General features: G+C 46.5%; 1 protein-coding gene across 4 annotated transcripts; it reads left to right on the forward strand.

Annotated features, from left to right (window-relative positions):
• Window positions 1-6: 6 nt before the first annotated feature.
• VSTM5 (V-set and transmembrane domain containing 5) lies at window positions 7-19,348 on the forward strand. 4 transcript variants are annotated; one of them, XM_039882035.1, is made up of 5 exons: window positions 7-321; window positions 7,722-7,877; window positions 16,352-16,678; window positions 16,781-16,921; window positions 17,049-19,348. In XM_039882035.1, exons 1-5 carry the CDS (start codon window positions 231-233, stop codon window positions 17,090-17,092), a joined length of 759 nt encoding a protein of 252 aa, XP_039737969.1. In that variant the 5' UTR covers window positions 7-230; the 3' UTR covers window positions 17,093-19,348. The 4 variants fall into 4 exon arrangements, with proteins under 4 accessions (XP_039737969.1, XP_039737968.1, XP_039737971.1 ...); XM_039882034.1 differs by having other exon boundaries at window positions 16,781-19,348; XM_039882037.1 differs by lacking the exon at window positions 7,722-7,877.
• The last annotated feature ends 893 nt before the right edge of the window (window positions 19,349-20,241 follow it).

The raw sequence follows: 20,241 nt of genomic DNA on the forward strand, positions 1-20,241 counted from the left end.
TTCTCCCTCTCCCTCCCTCCATCTGTCCCTCTCTCTTCCTCTCTCTTTCCAACTCCTAGGGAACTGGCTCAACCAGAGTACAACCAGCTCATCTGCATCTGGCCCTAGGGGACTTGCAGGAGCCAGAGAAGGAGAGAGGAGGCGGGCAGGAGCGGCGGCAGAGACAGCGCACAGCCAGGCCCGCGCCTCCAGGAAACCCATGCCCGGCCCGTGTCGCCCCGGGCTTGCTCATGAGGCCTCTGCCGAGACGCAAGAGGAAGCACCGCGGCACCTCCTTGGGACTCCTCGCCCTCTGCCTGGCCGCAGCCCGCTGTCTGCAGAGTAAGCACAGGGCTGGGCGGGGCGCGGGGCCGACGCGGCGCGGGGCGCAGGGGGGTCCCGGATGTCGCGGGGCGCCGCAGGCCCTCGCCCACCCGGCAGGCCGTCCTGGCTGGCCGAGAACACGCGGCTTCCCCGGGAGCGGGGCGCGGGCCGCGGCCGCAGAGACCCTCTGGGCCACCTCGGGGTGCGCGCCTCGCCCCGGCCGGCTGGGCGTTATCAGAGCCGGAAGCCGGCCGGGAGATAACCGGCTCCCGGTCTGGTGGCCTCTTCCTCTGCAATATTTTTCATTTCTTTTTCCTGGAATAATCAGACTGCAGCTGAGGTGTTTGAGCCCTCAAGGGCGCATGGGCCCCGCCCCCTACCGCGGGGACCCTTCACCCTCCTGAATCTCCAGTGCGTTCTGTAGGTCTCCCCGACCTCGCCGATGAACCCACAGCAGAATCTCTTGAGGAAAAGGAGTTCTGGAGGTTTGGGTTGGGTGCTGGGGCGTGAGTGCAGAGGTGGCCTCTCCACTGCACTGAGCCGAAGGCTTTAGGTGGAAAGACACTAGAATCCCCCTGCTTAATGAATCTGAATGTAATGCCCAGCCTCACAACCTCCCATCGACACAAACGAGATTATAACGCAGTTTTCCTTTTTCGTTTAATCGTTGTCATTATTAGCATTCCGATTTTACAGATTAGTCAGTCAACTGAGGTTTAGAGAGTGACCAGCATAAGGGCAACTGGAGGTGGGAGACCTATAGATGGAGCCTGCAGTTGTTAAGCACGTTTGCATTCACCGTCCCTCAGACATTACAAGACTTCTATTATTTAATTCTCTGGGCATCCCTAAGAAATAAGTGCTGCTCTTATCCCTTTTTCACAAGTGAGGAAACTGAGGCACAAAGAGATTGTTGTTACTTCCACAAAGTAGCCAGGAGTAGTGCTGGGATTCAAACCTGGGCCGTCTATACCACTCTTGACCTTTATACTTCTCTGGCTAGTGCCCAGCTTTGGAGGCTGTAAATCCCAGAAACCCAGAAAGACTGGCATGGGGCATGTGCCTCTGGCTACCTGTGAGACAAGAAGTAGCTGCTGTTAGTCCGTCAGGTTGGTAGGTGTGCTTGGCACGGCAGTGACCTTTTCCATCGTTTTTCAACCCTCCAGCACATGTTTCCAAATACCATTCTCAGGAAACATTTGTACAGATGTCCCTGCTGTTCAGAGAGGCCTGCCATTGGCCACAGTATGTAATTCATTTATTCACTCATTCGGAGCACCCTCTGCCAGTAGGAAACAGGCTACAGTAGGTACTGGGGATACCATGATTCACAGTCTTGCCTTCAGACAAGCAAACAAGAGTGCCAGCTTGGGGTGGCGAGCCCTGAGAGGCAGGGTGTGCTGACATTCTTCTGGAAGCCCTAGAGGCTCAAAACCCAGACTGGGAAAACCAGGGCAAGCCCCCAAAGGGAGCTGCACCTTCCAGACCTGACAATTGCACAGAAGCAACCAGGGGAATAGAACAGGAGGAATGCAGGGTGTCCCAGACAAAGAGGAAGCACATGCAAAACCTGGAGGACAGGTAAAAGTTTTGCAATTCTCTATTGACTATCTGACTCATGCACAGGTGTAAGCTCCAGGAAAGCAAGCAGGCACTCTTTTCCAGCTCTGAGTCCCTAGCACCTACCCAGTGCTCGCCAGGGTCTATCCCTTAAAAGACAATGAATGGATGTGCACCTGCCTCAATATGGCTTGTGTTTCAGAGCCAGCCCTTATGATATAGAGCTCCTTCCATTCTCTGCCTTTTCAAGCCTCTGTCAAAAGCCGCCGCCCCGAAAGTCTGATATTCATCATTTACACTGTAGTTTATTTTAAAGTATACCCCCACAAACACGAACACACAAACACCCCTCATTTGAAGCTGTTTCTCTATAAATGAGACTGTTACCCACTGAATGTTTGCGTCCCCCTGAAATTCATATGTTGAAGCCCTAATCATCAAAGTGATGAAATTTGGAGGTGGAGCCTTGGGAAGCAATTAGGTTTAGATGAGGCCATGATGGCAGGGGGCCCCCATGATGGGATTAGTGCCCTTGTAAGAAGAGGAAGGCACCAGAATCTCCACCATGTGATGATACTGCAAGAAGGCAGCCATTTGTAAGCCAGGAAGACAGCCCTCACCAAGAACTGAATCTGTTGGCACCTGGATCTTGGACCTCCCAGACTCTAGAACTGTGAGAAATAAATGTCTGTTCTTTAAGCGATTCTCCCACCCCGCCAAGTCTATGGTATTTTATTATAGCAGCCCAAGCTAAGACAGGGACTTAAAGACTTATCCTCTTAGAAAGCTGATAGGCCTTCTGTGTAGCAGGCCAAGGCAGAGTGCCTTTTTAAAACCCTTGCTCATTTCCTTTCTCAGCTCTCAACATGGTAAGTTAGCCATCAGGGTCATGAGTATCCAGTGCTCTCCCTCATTTAGAAGCAGATGATCTGACACTAAAGTAGGAAAGTTTAGATAATGGCCTGGGGCCTAGTTAGCTTGCTTCCTATCTTCCAACCTCAGCTTCTGAGAAGCAGCCTGCTCCCCCAACACACACACATACACCTGTGCATGCACGCACACATGAATACAGACATGGGTGCCCTTTAATACCCCCACTTTACTAGGGTGGGGCCAGGGTAGGGCCAGGGTAGAGGAGCTGGCCTCACTGAGTCACTCACAGCCCATTGCCCAAGGGAGCAGAGGAACAGAGTGAGAACTCAGTCTAGGTTGAGGAGGGAGTGGATAGGCTGGGAGCTGCCACAATCAGAATGGAGCTGTGGGTTCTGGTAGGGTGGGTGGAAAGCGGAGGGAGAGCCAGGGCAAAAAGAATTCCTTTGAGGCCCCTGGAGAGATGCCCAGATCCATTGCTCCAGGACAAGGCCCCATGTGGCACAAGTTTACTGAGCACCTAATGTGCTTCAGGCTCTGCACTGGCCCCAGATGAAACAAAGACAGATAAGGTGTGGTCACTCACTGCACCGAACTCTCAGATTTATAGACAGCGGCTTTGCATACATATACATGTAACTACCAAAAAAGTGGTGTTTATGTGTGCTTTTAAGTAATGCAATCATGCGGTACTTGTTATTCAGCAACTTAGTTTTTACACCAATTTTTTTTTAAGCTCTGTCCATGTTGATAAGCAGAGATCTTGCTTATTCCTCTCAACCTCTTTTAGGATAACTATGTCATCACAAAAAAATACGCTATTTTTTACTTAGCCAGCCTCATCCTGATGGACATTTAAGTTTTTAGCTTTTAGCCTTCACTTAGGGGAGAGAAGACTCCTGATTCAGGGTGACAAGTGCAATGCTAGTGATGTGCATATCATATGGAGGATGTCGAAGGCTGCGGCCACCTCCAGACTGACAGGCACCCCCTGCACACATACTCCTCCTTCAGGGTTAGTGCACAAGAAAATGCCTGGAAGATTAAATTGAAGCCATTGAGGGAGATGTGGCATTGACCAGAAAGTCACCTAAATTTCTTCATCCTTGATATCCAAGGGCGTCTGAGTAAATTCCCTGCTGGTCTGGGAAGGGGCTGCAAGCAGAAGATCCTCCTCTCTCTATTATCCTCAGGACCTAAGGATACTAGACATTTCCTCCACTGTAAGACTTAAAAAATATATTTTAATATTTCTAAAGTCAGGGTGCATTTTACAGATCAATAGCTTTATCGGCCTGGACTGAAGTTGAGTCCTTCCCCAGAGGATTTCTGTTGCTTCTGTCAGTCACCGGGAGTCATCCCACCTGGGGAGTAGGAAAGGCTTCATGGAAGTGAGGCTGAGTCTTGAAAGATGAGTGTATACAGCAAGACGGTGGAGAAGAGAATTCTAGGCATACAGCAAGTGCTCAAAAAATAAGTGCACTGTTCCTCTTTGGGCCTGGCAGGGTCTGGACATGCTAAGCATAAGAAGAGGTGCTGCCTTAGCATGCACGTACTGGTATCTTAGCTGGTACCCTGCTGACTCTGCACCCCTATTAAGTCCAGCGTACTCAGGATCCTGGTCTGCCTACACCTGGGTTTTCCCTGGAAAATGGGCTTGGAGTAGGAAAGTTTACTCATCCAGCAGAAGTGGGAGTAGGAGATAGGTGTGGCTGGCAAGTTCAAAGTTGGAAAATGATTTTCTACCATAACTGGTTTGCTGGGCTTGGAAGGCACCAGTTAGCCCTGTGGGCAAAGGGGAAATGACACACTGGACCGTAAAAGGAGCACAGGACATTCCTTGTTCACATGTGGCCTAGGAAGCACATTGGCCTTTCTCTCTGCTGAGGAGCACCCCAGGGGGGCAGCTCAGGCCTGTGCCAAGCTGAGGCTTCCTGGGGAACCTCTCTATAGAAGGGGAAGGGCCTGGGGACTGGTCGCAGTCCCAGTGCTGGCCGTAAGCCCTGTGCATGAGGTTACCTTCCTTCTCTGACCACACAGGACATGAAGAATGGGCTGGCTTAGTGGTTCTCAGCTCAGACTGCACATTAGAACCACCTGTGGAGGTTGTAAGACCTATAGATGCCCATACCTCACCCCAGATAGTGAAATCGGTATTGTGGAGGGCAGAACCCAGCATAGTTTTGTTTCGCATTTAAGCTCCTCGGGTGATTCTGATGTGTGCCAAGCAGAGAGCTCCTGGACTGGACCATTTCTCAGCCCTCTCCATTAGTCTCATCTTATGAAATCAGCTTGTCAAGAAGTGTGCATATTTCTCCCTCCTTCTGTTCTCAGAATACCCACCATTGTGTGTGGCAGAGTCTCACTTGCATCTTATTTGTGGTTTGATTTTGACAAACCTATAGATACTTTCTGACTAGGCTTAGGTTTGATTGGTTCAATAAATAGTTCCTGAGCACCTACTATGTGAGGGCCACCAATCCAAGAGCCATAGATACTCAGCACAGTCTCTGCAAAGAGAGATCACATGATTCAGAGGGGAGGGCAGATCCTAACCTGGTAATTTGAGGTCAGATGCCCTGGGAGCATTGAGAAAGGCATTTAGCTCAGTTCAGAGTTGTGAGGAGGCTTCCTGAAGAAGAACCTTGAAGGTAAAGTAGGAAGTAGCTATGTGAGCAGGGAGGGAGAAAGTTCTGAGCAGCAGGAAATAGTGAGCTCAGACATAGCATGGCCATCTTCTCTCCCTTTGGGCCAGTAGCGGGGTGATAATTCTTTAGTTAAACCAGGGTTTTCAACTCTTGCTGGTTTTTCATATTCAATCTGAAAGTCGTCTTAACAGTTAAAGGAATGGAGCTTGGGTAGGTCTCGGATCTTAGGCGGAAGGTGTAGGTGGAGGGTGCAGGGTTTGGATGGGGCTTGTGACAGAAGCATGGTTCCCAGAAGGTACCGATAGACTTCTGGTCCCAGTTATGGAAAGGCGCAGAACCGTGGCATTCTCTGATAGAGAAGCAACTGGCTGCCACATATGCAGCCCTTCTGGCCAGTGAGGCCATCACCGGCCCTAATCCTGTTACCGTGAGGTCCACATACCCCATGGAGGGGTGGCTGTGGTTTTAGGTGAAGACTCCCCATAGGAGAATTGCACAGACCAAGTGAGGGGTGTACCTGAAGCAGCAGGCACAGTTTTCTGCAAGCCACTGTCAAGTCAACTGTACTCCCTATTGGGACGAGTGTAGTTCCAAGCAGAGCTCCTGGCATAGCCTGCTGAGATGAGAGACATACTGAGTCCCTCTGTAGAGGGTCAGGCTCCCATCCCTTAGGATGCCTGGTACACAGACGGCTCGTACCATGGAACAGGTAGCAAAGCGATGGGGGCTATCATTGACCCAGGCTTAAGCACAAGTTGCCGTGTCATAATGCCCCTGGTGTGCTGAGCAGCACCCAGAGAGACAGCAGGTAAAGAGAACCCCGGGGGTGATGCTCCACAGGGCTAAGCCACTCAAGGAAAGGTAAGTGCATTGTGGGCCCAAGGTAGCACCCTCCAGGCCAGATCCTGCACTGTGACCCTGTAGGAGTGGAGTGTGGGTCCCAGGCCTGGCTGTGATCCAGGCCAATGGCTAGGAACAGGACTCCAGATTTAGAATGTAATAGGGTGCCTGCACCTAACATATGTAAACATAATTCAGCTTATTATATCACACATGTGTGGCCGAATGCCACTATTGTACTCTGATATATATGAAGCCATGTGGTCCCCTGGGGAGCAGAAGAGAAGCAGAAGCATGTTCCCCTCAGAAGCATTCTCTGTACAATAGGACAGCGCTCCCCACAATAAAGTTGGTGCTTGCCGTTTCATTCTCATACTGGCCCCTTGTGCGTTCTTCCAACTGGGCATCTCACCACCAAAACCTTCCCTTCTTGATCAGCTCGGCACTGACAACTATTTACTCCAGATCGCACAGCTGTTACCGGCAGACCTAAATGCTGAACACAGCCTATCTGACTCCAGAGTCTATGAATGCATCTGATGAGTACACACACTGTCTCAATTCTGTTCACCAGAACCTGTCTCCTTTCAATCTCTACCCACTGGTCCTTTTTATGGTGATGGCTGGGTGTCCCAAGTCTTTCCCTCTCCAAGATGAGAAGTTCTGCAGCAGAGGCTGGTCTCCGGCCTGGCAGAGTGGTGTTAGCAGAGTTGGAGAAGGAGGGGAGATGCTGGCCTGCAGGGATGCTGGGAGCGCCCTCGGTGCCAGCTTTGCCCTAAAGTCTTGCAGAATCATTACTGCTGAGGTTCTAAAAGCATGGTCCTAGGACCAACAGGATTAATACCTAGAAATCTGTTAGAAATGCAAACTTCGAGCCTCACCCCAGACCAAATGAGTGAGAAACTCATTTGGCTGGGTCCCAGCGGTTGTGTTTTAACAAGTCCTCCAGGTGGTTCTGATACAGCTAAATGTTGAGAAATATTGTTATAGAATTAGAGGGTGGGGCGCAAATGGAATTACTTATCTCACCTGTTGCTGGGTTCAAACGGCCCTCTCTGCAGGGGCTCTGAGAAGAGATTGGGCTGAACTGGTTGGGCACCAAATTAACTAGTAGATTTCCACATGGAGCCTGTGATGCTGAGTTGGTGCTCCACAAAAGTTAGTCCCTCTCACTTCTGTTCCCAAAAGCTCATTAAATGGAATGAGACTGGATTCGATTCTAATGGCCCAGAATCAGGGATTCTTCTGGATAAGAAATCAGGGAAGGGAGATCTTTTGCCTGTTGGAATTGTTTCTAGCTGTCAAGCTCTCTCACCCACCTTTTTGGTTTGTGTTTTATTGACTCATTGATATCCAAGTTGTGATGATCCCTAATTACAAAAGAGGAAATGGTGGGTCAGACAGGGGAAGGGATTTATGCGATCACCCCGCCAGGGCGTGTGCAGCCAAACAGAACCTGGGTCTTTGATTTCAGAGTTTGTGTGGTGTTGCTCTCCCCAGGCTTCTCCAGACAGCATTTCGCCCTCCTCTGCCACCCTCCACTCCCACAGACAGGTGTGCCTTCTTGGCACCTGGGGAGAAAAGTTGAGTTGACCTCTCACGAAGCCTGCTACGTTTCTATTCTACCATCAGAGAAGGAGCTGGGAAGAATACCGGGTAAGTGTGGTGGCCCAGAAATCACAAGGGTGTTTCAAGCTGGAGAGAGTGGTCAGCAGTGTCCTAGGAGGAGGTCATCTGCTGAGAAAGAGAAGGAATTTGGAGGTCCAAAGAGATTGGAGGGATCTTGTCTTAGTAACTGTGGAAAGAGGAAGTATAAATTTACATGAAAAACAGTAAGATTGGCAGTATGGAGGGTGCTCTTGAATTTGGTGATCTTGAATGTACACTGGAAATAGTGGGCTTTGTCATTTTGGAGAGTGTCTGCTGTGGGAATTCTGCAGTGCTGACCCTCAGGTTTGGGCAGAGAAGTAGAGAGTCATTGATCGAGGACTACGGTTTTACTAGGCAAATTTGACGAACAGGCCAGTGGAGTTTAAAGAACTGGCAGGAGTGTTCAGGATGTGATGGGCATGGAACCCAGGCTAGGCAGAGAAGGAAGTAAGGATGATGGATTGGGAAAAATAGAGTGAGTTGGAGCGGAAGGACCAAGGAGGCTAATGGGAGAAGTTGAACAGTAAACAAAGGAGAGAAGGTTGTAGTCAGAGCAGGCTGCTTTACTGGGGGCCAAGGTGGAGTAGGAGAATGTGCTTGTGGAATAGGGATGGACTGTCTGTGGGAATGCTGGAACTAGGGGGCAGAGTGCTCACATTGTTGAAAAGGAGAGAGTAGAACAACCCCAAGGGAACAGGATTTTTGTTTTGCAAGAGGGCATAACTGTGATCATCTAAACCAGTGCTGTATATGCAGTATAATGCGAGCCACACATGAAAGCCACGTTTTCATTTAACTTTCTCATAGCCACATTAATTTCATCTATTTCTTTTTACTTTAATTTTAAAACATATTTTGTTCAACCCAATAGATTCAAAATATCATTTCAACATGTAATCAATGTTAAGATTACTAATATATTTTGTTTAACCCAATATATCCAAAATATTACCATTTCAATGTGTAATCAATGTAAAGATTATTGAGATATTTTACATTCTGTTTAACATACTAAGTCTTCAAAATTTGATGTGTATTTTACACTTAGAGCACATATCAATTCGATTAGCCAATTTCAAGTGCTCAATAGCTGTCTATTTGTGGCTAGCAGCTACCGTTTGGGAAAGCTCAAGTCTAGACTCCTGCTTTTTGTCATATCTGTCTCTCAAATCTTTACTAGCACTGAGCAATATGTTATTTGGGGAAACAAAAAAGTGAAAAACTCCACCTCTATACTCCAAGTGCCTTATCTTATTGGAGGCCACTGTGGGGCAGTGAAAAGAGGGTTGAGTTCCAGACTCAGGTCTGACTTTCTACTTGGCATGGACTTGGGCACTTATATTATGCCTCTGAGCCTCAGGTTCCTCTCTTGCCCTATGCATCTTTCCTCTGGCTGTTTCTGAGTTGAATCCTTTATAATAAACTGGTAATAGTTTGCTTAGTGGTCAAATAAACAACTACCTTGAAGCAAAAAGCATAATTTCTTAACCAGTCTCCTACCTGGCTTCACAGATCGAAACAATCCTTGCTGAGTGCTTTTGTCAGTTGTGTGAATGTGAATTACTAACATTTTCTAAAGTAAAAAATCTGGAGATCAGACCCAGTGTTAGCATTCCCTTATTGTTTTAAGTAATTCACAAACTTCCCAAACTATTCCAACTGTTAAAAAGGGTATAGAGTGAAATGTAAGGCTTTCTCCCACCCCAGACACACAATCTCCTCCCCAAAGGGAACCACAGCTCCTGGTTTTTAGTGTATCCTTCTGGAGGTACATTTATATTGATAAGTGCGCACGTGTATGTGTGTGTGTATGTATGTGTGTATACTTAAATGGAAACATGTACACACTGTTCTGCCCTGTGCTTTTTCATTATTTTTGACATTATCTAATACTAATGCATATAGATCAACCTCATTTTTTACTGTCTCTCTAGTATTCCAAAGCATGAACGTTGATAATTCAAAGTATGAATATTGATAGTTTATTTAACTAGTTGTGAAATGATAAGAAATATATATGGTCTCTGCTCCAGGTTTTTAACACAGAGTTCCTAAAACCCTAGCAATTTCCTGAGTGATATGGGAGTGATAAGAGCATCTTTTTTTATAATATTTGGTCTTAGTCCCTGAATCCTGACACAAAAGCTTTTAAACTCCTTGAAATCACCAGAGTGATGAGTGTCTTTTTGTTTATTAATGGGGAGACTCTTGGAAGATGAGGGCTGATTGGCAGAGGAAGCTATCATGTGATTAGAAGGTTCAGACTTTTAGCCTCCCCGCTCTGGCTTCCAGAAAAGGAAGAGACTAGGATTGAATTAATCACCAATAGGATTTCATTCAGTCATCCCTATAGAATGAAACATCCTGCACCCTACCCCAGAATAAACCAAACTGAAGGAATTCAGAGAGCTTCTAAGTTGGTAAACACAACAGGCTGCTGGGAGGGTGACATACCCAGAGAGGGCATGGAACCTCCACGCCCCTTCCCACATACCTTGCCCTATGTGTCTCTTCCATTTGGCTGTTCCTTTGCAGTAAACAGGGAATACTAAGTAAAGTGGTTTCTCAAGTTCTATGAACTGTTCTAGCAAACTCTCAAGCCTGAGGAGGGGTCGTGAGAACCCCTGATGTGTAGCCAGTTAGTCAAAAGTACAGGAGGCCAAGCCTTGTGATTGGCGTCCGGAGTTGGGGGCAGTCTTGTGAGACTGAGCCATTAACCTGTGGGGTCGGTGCTGACTCCACGTAGGTAGTGTCAGAAGTGTTGTAAGATACAGTTTTCCTTTACCAATGAACACATAGTTTGTCTCTAGTCTTTTACTACGACCATTGACTATACTTTGCTTCAGTTTCGATACTTACACATATATCTTTGCATCTATGTGCCCTTATTACTAGTAGAATAAGTTCCTAAAAATGGAATTCTGGGGCTAGAGGTATGTGCTATTTAAAAAATTCTATAGATTTTATCATATTGCCCTCCAAGCAGGTTACACCCATTGACAATCCCCATGGTAATGTTTGAGTATAACTCCTGCACACACCTAACAACGTGTTATTATCAAACTTCTTCATCTTTACCAGCCTGATAGTGGCCAAGTCATTCAACTTTCCCAGACTGCGTTTCACTGTGATAGTTGTGTATGACAGCCAGTACCCAACAGGTATTACCAATAGAAATGCTGGCTATTGCTATTTTAGAGTTATTTTTCTGGTTGGGGTACAAACACAGGAACCTGATGAGGGGAGCAGTCTATCATCTTCTATCTAAACCTACTTCTGTCCACGTTGCTTGGGTTTGGTTGACATCTGGGTGACTTTCCAAGACCCTTAAACAGCAAGATCATGGGGGAGCTCCTTCAGGGATGAGCTGAGCTTTGGTCTCTGAGTACTCAGGCTCTGAGTGCAAGGAATTACTACCTGAGCTAACAGGAGGGACAGGTACCCTGTAAATTACGTGCAGATGTCAGTCATCAACCCTATTCATGGCATCTAAATCCAAAAGGCAGTTTTGGGGTTGCTGTGTTGGCCTCCAACATGACGCTGTGTTTCCAGAATTCCTTGCATGTTTCAAGAATGGCAGAAGTGAGGCAAAGACATGGCATTTTAGTTGTATGAAACTCTACCACTTCTACTCCTAGCTATTTGACTCTCAGCAGACTTGGGGCTGGGAAAGGGGTTTTGCCGGCACCTCCCTCAGCCAGATCCATTGCCCCCTCAGTTCAACATAGATCCTCCCTTCCTTCTCTCTCTAAATAGGCAGCAGTTTGACAGGCAGGCCATACATGTCTTCATTCATTCATTCATTCATTCATTCATGCAATTAGTAAATATTTGGTCCTGTTTAAAATGTCCATACTTAGAAAATGTCCCTGGGTTCAAAGGGTTCATAATGTTTACTTCTTTGTTTGGTTTACAGGATTCATAGTAAAAAACACTATCATGCTTTATTGCTCCAATAATTGGGTTATAGCTGTATTGACAATAATAACCCTTCTTGCCTCGATAGCCTAGCTGATAATGGTATGTGGGGTTAGGTATATGGGTCAGCATTCAAATCTTACAGAAGAGCAGGATTTATATTAACTACAGACCAAATGTCTCCATGGATGTTTTGGTACAGGATCAAATATCAGGGGCGTTTTGGTGTGGACCAAATGTCTCTGTGCATGTTTTATGCAGGACCAAATGTCCTACAAGCATCTACAAAGTGCCAGGTCCTATGCTGGACACTGGGGTTTCTGAGATGAATGGGAAACAACTTCTCCCAGCAGAAGTCTCACAGTCTGTTGTGTTCATGTGCACTTCCTGCTGCTCCCTATCTTCTCCCCAGTTCAGGCCCGGGTAAGGCCATACCTAGCTGTTCCCAACTGTTTGGACTCCAGCCAGGGGTTCTCCTGAAGGTGCATAGGACAACCACATCTGGTGGGCCTAGGGCCGTGCAGGTGATTTGTGTAAATGATAAGATAACAAATTGTGCTGCCAGATTGCCCTCTGGGAGCCCAGTTCTGATCCTGCCATACTTCTATTTCAACATCTTCCTGGATCCTCCCTGCCTGAGGGATAACTCCTCCAGGTAATCCCGACTTCACAGATTCCTCATGCTACAGCCAACCTGCACTTCTTGCTTGCCAAGTTCCAAACCTGAGGATTCGCCATGCCTCCCTGCGTGGGTTCACTGTTCTCTCAGCTGGATTGTGCTTCCTCCCTCTCCTAAGCTTTTAAAATCTTATTCTTCCAGCCTCAGCTTAAACGAGTGTCTCTCCGCTTCTCCAACTCCCGCAAACCTGAATTTGGTCCTCTGTAAATGGGATAATAGTATTCACCAGGCCAGCACCCAGGAGCCAGTAACCTGCTGTGGAGTACTGCCTGGATTCAGTGGCTAATGGGAGGTCCCTACTAAAGTGAGGGTGCAATAGGAGTGCTGACCCATGAGAGATGTGTTTGGGAGCCAGCTGGGTAAGGAAGGAAATGCTTTCCTCCCTCAGCTTACGCGGAGTTGGCTGCCCTGCACCTACCCCTGCTAAGCCCCTTGGGCACCTCATTTACCTTGGCGTTATATACCTTGGTGTTTACTCTGTGCTCTTCAATATTTCTTTGAGTCTCATGTAGGGTGACCAACTGTCTTGATTTTCCCATGACTGTCCTGAGTTTAGCACTGAAACTCCCAAATCCTGGGAAAACTCTTGGTCCCAGACAAACCGAGAGGGTTAGTCACCCTGAGGCCCACTCAGAAGAGTGAGTGCTGGAGACTACAGCTCCTGGACTGGCACTAAGTGCTGTGCCCTGCTAGGCCTTACACCTGTATGTTCTCACAGCCTTCCTTCAGGAGGTTTTCCAGTTGTCATTCTACAGCAGAGGACACTAAGGCTCTCAGAAGTGAAAGTACTTTCTCCAGGTCTCACAGGTAGGAGGCCCCAGGGTCAAACCTGTGTGGATCCTGCCCACATCAGGTGTCTCCGCCACACCTCATTGCCACCAGGAATAATCCTTTCATTCAGGTAGTCATCAGTCCAGTAGTCATAATATCTGCTTTCTTGTTATCTTTGCAAATAGTTCTTTGGGGCACGATGTTGCTTTAGGCCCTCCAAAGGTTATTTTGCCCTGTTTTAATATTCCAAAGAGTTGGGGCATGAGACCTTCAAGGCAGTTCCTCTGGCATGGCAGCTCCAGCTCCATTTTAAAGTGGCTCCGTTTATGTTATTTTTTTATATTAGCATCTCAGAAACTTGGGCTTGTTATTTTTGTTTTTCAGTTTTGCTATTTCTTGGGCCAGAGTAACTGAAAGGCTTAAATGAAGGTCCCTAAGGCTATTAAAAGGGCTGGTAGTCTCCTTTGATCAACATGGTTAACATAGGATGTATATGAAATACACAGAAGTGATGATATAGACTTGTCATTACTAAATATGGTTCTCTGGATCCTACAGTAATCACTTTTCCAACTGCTCATATTCAAAGTCAGATAAATCAAAAAATATAGATGGATAAATGATAGCTAGTCAGTCACCAAGTAGCGTGGGAAAAACACAGTTTTTATATCAGACAGAACTGCATTCAGATCTCACCTTTGCCATTTCCTAGCTATGTGGGCATGTAGCTGACTCATGTAAAAAAATAAGAGATAAGTATTGTAAAGTACATAATACGTATATAACTTGACTAAATTATAGTTCTTATATGTTTGTTAGCTTTTAGATGTGCCTAATTTTTTCAAACCACCCAAGCAGCAATAGTTCTATCAGGAATGGCTCCTTCTTGCTTCTATAAATATTTGGTTATTCACTTATTCATTTACTCAACAAACATTTATTGACCAATCACTCTGTCAGGCATGATCCTGGGTACAGGGGACACAGAGATGAAAAAAATACAAAATTCCTGCATTCCACAGGCTGACCCGGAATTTGATCTCTATTTTCTTCTTGAGATAAAGAGAGAAAGCAAATGCAGCAAAATGTTAGTAATTGGTGAATCTAGGAGAAGTTATATAGATATTATTTATACTTGTTTTTCAACCTTCCTGTGAGTTTAACTTTTTTTAAAATCCAGAGTTGGGGAGAAAATATATATCTGTTACTTGGTAGCTATAACTCTTGAAAGCCATTATTACTTCCCAACTTTTCAGCATGGAATTTATCAGATTATCTCGTCACCTTGCCATGTCTTAGGAGAACAGCACAAATGGGAAATGCTAGGAACAGGAGAAGACAATGAGAAAAGCTTGGGAAAATAACAGGTGTGGTTACCTGGAGCCACATAGCAAGAACCCTGGGGTGACTGGGCACCCAAAGAGTGAGAGAGCTAACCAGGATGTGGAGGTGGAAACCAAAGGATGGGCTCTAAGCCTGAACCCTGCCCTGTACATTCTCTGGTCTCCAGCCAGCCCTGACCATTCCTCTCAGTGTGGGGGTATTTGTTACATTCTGTGCTGTCCACTGACAACTGACCTTTGATTTGAGCATAGAGGTTAGGTAACTGAGCTTTAGAATTGGCAGGCCTTGTGTGTATCTCAGCCTTGCAGAGTGAATTTAGACAAGCTAGTTAGTCCAGTGGAGGATGAGATTTCTTATATGTAAATCTCAATAGAATCACAATGGGTTGTGTGAGGCTAATGAGATGATGTGTGTAAAGCGGTTAGCACGGGGCCTATGCCTGGTACCTATGAATATGTGTATAACAACATATGTGTAACCTTAGCCAGTGGCACTACTCATCTACTCATTTCATGCAGAAATCTCTGCTTGATGTCTCTTTGCCTCACCTACTCCCACATCTAGTCCATCAGTATGTTCTGTCCTTCTTACTTCCAAATTCATATCCTAAATCAGACTGCTTTTCACTCTCTAAGGTTACATCTCCATCTCTTAACCAGTCTGCTACAGCAGCCACCTGACTGCTCTTCCTGCTTCCACTCTAGTCCCCTCACCCCTGGAACAATCTCCACAGCAGACATTCTCAAGCTAAATGGAGAATGTTACCTTCCCGTTTGATTCTCCTATGAATTCACATCACCTTGAGGAAAACCTTACCTCTGACCCTCACGTCACAACCCGGGTCCTTCCCACTCTCCAACCTTGTCTCCTAAATTCTGCCCACAGATCATTGCATTCTGGCATACTGGCCTCCTTTCTGTCCCTCAAACACCAGTGCTCACAGTCTTTATAGTTATTCCTTCTTCCTGAAATGCTCTTCCCACATGTCTTCACCTGGCTGCCTCCCCTTCCCTGTCCTTTAGGTCTCAGTCAAATGTCATTTCCTCAGCGAGGTGCTCCCTGACCATCCTATCTAGTGGTGTGTACCGCCTCCACCCCCACCATCACTAGTGCCCTGTTTTATTACCCTTAAAGTACTTGTCATTATTCAAGATGATCTTGTGGTCTGTCATACAGAAAGGAAGCTCCAGGGAACAGTAAACAGTAACTTTGTCTTGTTCACTGTCTTAGCTCTGGCTGCCATAACAAAATACCACAGGCTTGGGGTGCTTAAGCAACAGAAATTTATTTTCTCATAGTTCTGGAGACTGGAAAGTCCAAGATCAAGGTGCTGGCAGGGTCAGTTTCTGGTGGGAACTCCCTTCCCGGCTTACAGGCAGCTGCCTCCTTGCTGAGTTTTCACATGGCATTTCCTCTATCTGGGTCCATGGAGAGAGAGAGAGCACAAGATCTCTGGTGTTTCCTCTATAAAGACCTCAATCCTATTGGATCAGGGCCCTATCCTTGGGATCTCATTTAACCTTCATTACTTCCTTTAAGGCCCCAATTCCCAATACAACCACACTGGTGGTTACTGCTTCAACATAAGAATTGGGGCGGGGTAGGGGGCGGGTATAATGGTTCTGTCCATAACATTCATCACTGTAGCATCAGCACCAGAACCCAGAAGAGAGCCTGTCATATAATAAACAATCAATGAATTATAGAAGTTTATGTCACCATATTAAGTTCATATAAGTTGCCCCACATCTAGCACTCCATCCTGCAGGTCAGAGCATGTCACTGTACATTCCCCAGTCCACCATCAATGCCACGGCCGGAGAAGACATCCTGCTCTCGGTGGACTACTCCTGTCATGGTGTCCCCACCATCGAATGGAAGTATACATCCAACTGGGGAGTGCAGAAGATTGTGCAGTGGAAGCCAGGGACTCAGGCCAACGTCTCCCAAAGCCACAAGGACAGAGTCTACACCTTTGACAACGGCTCCATCCAGCTCTTCAGTGTGGGTGTGAGGGATTCAGGCTACTACGTCATCACGGTGACAGAACACCTGGGGAGCAGCCAGTTTGGCACCATTGTGCTGCATGTGTCAGGTAAGACAACCCCAGGGGCCCAGTGCCCCACTGACCGCAAGTGCGTGGGAGGCTGACTTCATAATATTAACAGACTTATCTTCCCCTTCCCGCACTGTACAGAGATCCTCTATGAAGACCTCCACTTCGTTGCTGTCTTCTTGGCTTTTCTTGCTGCTGTGGCCGCAGTGTTAATTAGCCTCATGTGGGTTTGTAATAAGTGTGCGTATAAATTTCAGAGGAAGAGAAGACACAAGCTCAAAGGTAATTTTCTGGGCCCTGTGATAATCAATTCGTGTTTTCATGGCCTGAGATGGAACATGTTATCTTGTCACCAAAAAACCACCTTGTGGCTGATTTGCAACTCATTGACTTATCATTTGCTTTGCAGAGAGCACAACTGAGGAGATTGAGTTGCAAGATGTTGAGTGTTAGCCAAGACTGAGCCCAATTACATTCCTACCTCAAGAGAAAAATATTTTCCAATGAAAGGAGCAAACACACCAATCCATTTTAAGAGCCTCTGGTTGCCCTGCTACAGCCACCCATTCCTGATGGGACCGCCACGTGTTAACAAAGTTGGCTGCATGGACTTGAGGACTCTGGATCGGACAAAGTCAGTTCTGTATATACATGAAGTTCAAGGAGATGAGTGCTTGAGGCTTTGAGCCAGAGCTTGGCTTGGCTGCAGTTGTCAGAGCCATGCTAACCCATAACCGACGGTGCCAGGCCGGCACTGGCTGCTTGCTCACTGCGCTCTGCTCGGCCTGGGGGATGGCCATTGGAGGAGTCCCGGATCAGATGCTAGAGCATCTCCAGACTGAGTGTGCAGCTCTTTGTGCACCTGTCTGCTTGTGCCCTCCAACTCTCTGCTGTGGGAGCTATTGAGAAAACATGAGGCTTTTAGATAGTCTGCTGCCTAAGAAGCAGACATAAGAAGAGATGAGAGGTGTGCTGTTGTGCCATAGTAAGTTGCCCAGAGCAGGGCGAGGACCTCCCCATGGCCTGGAACTTTAGGGAGAAGAGCTTAATTTGTTGAGGGACTAGCACTGGGAGCAAGGAATAGGGGGCAAAATAACGTTTCTCTTCCTCTCTTAGGCCAACGTTACTTGGATTTTCCTTCTTGTGGCCCGAACTTCAGTCAGTGTGAGGAAAACAGCTGTTCTTCTCCACCATGGGCAGCATCTGGCCTCCAGATGGCCTCCTGACAAGCTGTGTGAAAGCTGGGGCTGCATAATAGGTGGTACAATTGGAAAGTCACTCAGCTCAGAGTTTGAATCTGTCCCTCACAGTCACTAACACTTCATGTCTCAAGTCAGGCCCTTGTTCTCTCCCGAATGGGCAAAGAAACACTTGGCACTCACCTACCTCACAGTCAGGGTATCAAGTGAAGTCCACAGTATGCATGGAGCTCTCCAAGTAATTTAAGACCAGCCTGAGGAAACTTTAAGGACCTAGAAAGCAAGTATCACTATACTGAGCACTGGAAATTGATAAAATGCCCTGGGGTATTGGGCTCCAGGTGAAATTAGGGCCTGGATCACAGCTGGCCCTTATTCTCTCAGGTGTTGGTTACCATGATTACCTGAAAGTTTCTCCATCTGGTGAGCTGTAAAGCAGGCCTGTATTTATTTTCCATGATCTTTTCTCTCTTAATATTCTTAGCTACAGACTGAGGTACCATCCCAATTATTGGTAGAGGCTGAGATTATTAGCTCTGTCCCTAGCCCTCAGCTGCAAATTCATCCATGTAAAGGAGAAAGAGAGCTAGAGCCACCCCATTCTTCCTTCCCTCCCTTCAAATCCCCAAGGTCCATGTCTTTTCTTCTTCCCCTGTGGCAGATAAGGAGTTGCCTGGAGTAGTATGAGGCCTTCCCCTGACTACTGAATCCAGGGTTGCAGGAAGTGATCTCTTGGAGTATTCAGACAGGAGATCTCAGTGATGTAGAGAAGGGCTCTGAAGGTACCACTTGTCTCAAAAGGAAAGAGGGTAATCAGTCTACACAACTGATTTGTAGCTCTTGGACCTGACATGTAGAAGTTCTCACCTCAGGCCACTTCCTGTACACATGCGTGTAAACATGCACATCTGTGCCCTTTACCCAGGCAGCAGTCAGAGGAGCCGGGCCTGTGCTCGGGCAGGTCCTTATAGGGGTCTCCAATGCCCTGAAGAAGCTGAGTGAGGAGAATCAGAGAGAGAGGCTGTCAAGGATCATCGGCTTATTTCATTCTATTTCACACACAAAGCCCATCAGCAGGAAGCCAGTTTGGATCTGGCAGCTGCTGGAATCTCCATGTGCTTCTTTATTCTACCTGCTTTTCAGAACTCTACCCCTCTCAGCTTGTCAGAAGTCAGAGGTGAAAAATCTTCATAATTAAAGGAGAGACGGAAATGAATAGCCAGTGAGAGGCCTCCATGGGCAAACCCAGATGTAAATTCTACCCCCTCAAATTTCATGAAAGGTTATACCCTAGCTTTTTCCATTTCTTTATTTTGCACTTTTAAAGCTCTCTCCATCCTGAACATTCCCATGTAAAGTTTTTGATTCCAGAGCCTGAGGTTTTTGTCTATTTTTCAAATAAGAAAATATGAAATCATAAAGTTAGCCACTGTAAATGTTAAGCTATAAGTTATTGTTTGAAACTATGAAAAAAATTGTTTTAAAAAATGAAATAAAACCTGAAAATAAAGCCCTGGTCTTCTGTGTGTGAGCCCACTCCAGCTGCGAGCGCCTGAGCCCTGGAGGGGGGTCCCATCAGCTGTAGGCAGAAGCAAAACCCTTAGCCACAGTACTGAGGCCGGCACCTTTTTAAAAATGACACTACAATGAATCATGTTGGCTCTAACATTCTTTAGCAATTCAGAAAAACAACACTTTGTTATCATTCTCCCCTCTATTGAGCCTGAGGATGAATTCGCAATTTTTGCTTTCAGAATATGAATAGTAACTCAACAGAGTCCTTTCTGCTTCAGTCCTTTCGGCTGAACCGAGGATATGACAATCATCCTACCTCGTTCATAGGTGCAAGACACTCGACAGAACACACAAGCTTTGTCAACAGAATATCCTCTCACAGATTGTAATCTATGAATCCAAAAGGAGATTGATAACAAAATTCAAGTTAAATTTGAAGCTCTAATTGGCATTATTAAACGATTCATGAATCAGGCACCATCCCATCTGGCAGCTGGCGGGGTTCTCAGAGGACTTATACAAAATGGAAGGTTTTTATTTCAGGCAAGGTCACCCTTCCTAGGGAAAGGCAGGGGGGTTTTATCAGAGAGGTGACCTCACTAGTGCTGACCAGGAAATTCCAGACTGATTGGTTTAAAATTTCACTCCTGGGAGAGGCTGAAACTGCAGTTTGGTTAGTTATTCAGTTTTGGACTTAGCAAAAACGACTCTATTTCGGGTTTGTTCTTTTTAATAGCATATAATTAATCCTTGAACAACACAGGTTTAAAATCTGTGTGTAAGTGGCCCTGTGCCATGCAAACCCATGTTGTTCAAGAGTCAGCTGTATTTTCTACCCACAGCTGGGAATCCATGTATGTGGAGGGTTGACTGTAGTTATACTCAAAT

Source organism: Pteropus medius, unplaced genomic scaffold (genome assembly GCF_902729225.1).
Source record: "Pteropus medius unplaced genomic scaffold, Ma_sr-lr_union100, whole genome shotgun sequence".
In the NCBI taxonomy this organism is placed as follows: domain Eukaryota; kingdom Metazoa; phylum Chordata; class Mammalia; order Chiroptera; family Pteropodidae; genus Pteropus; species Pteropus medius.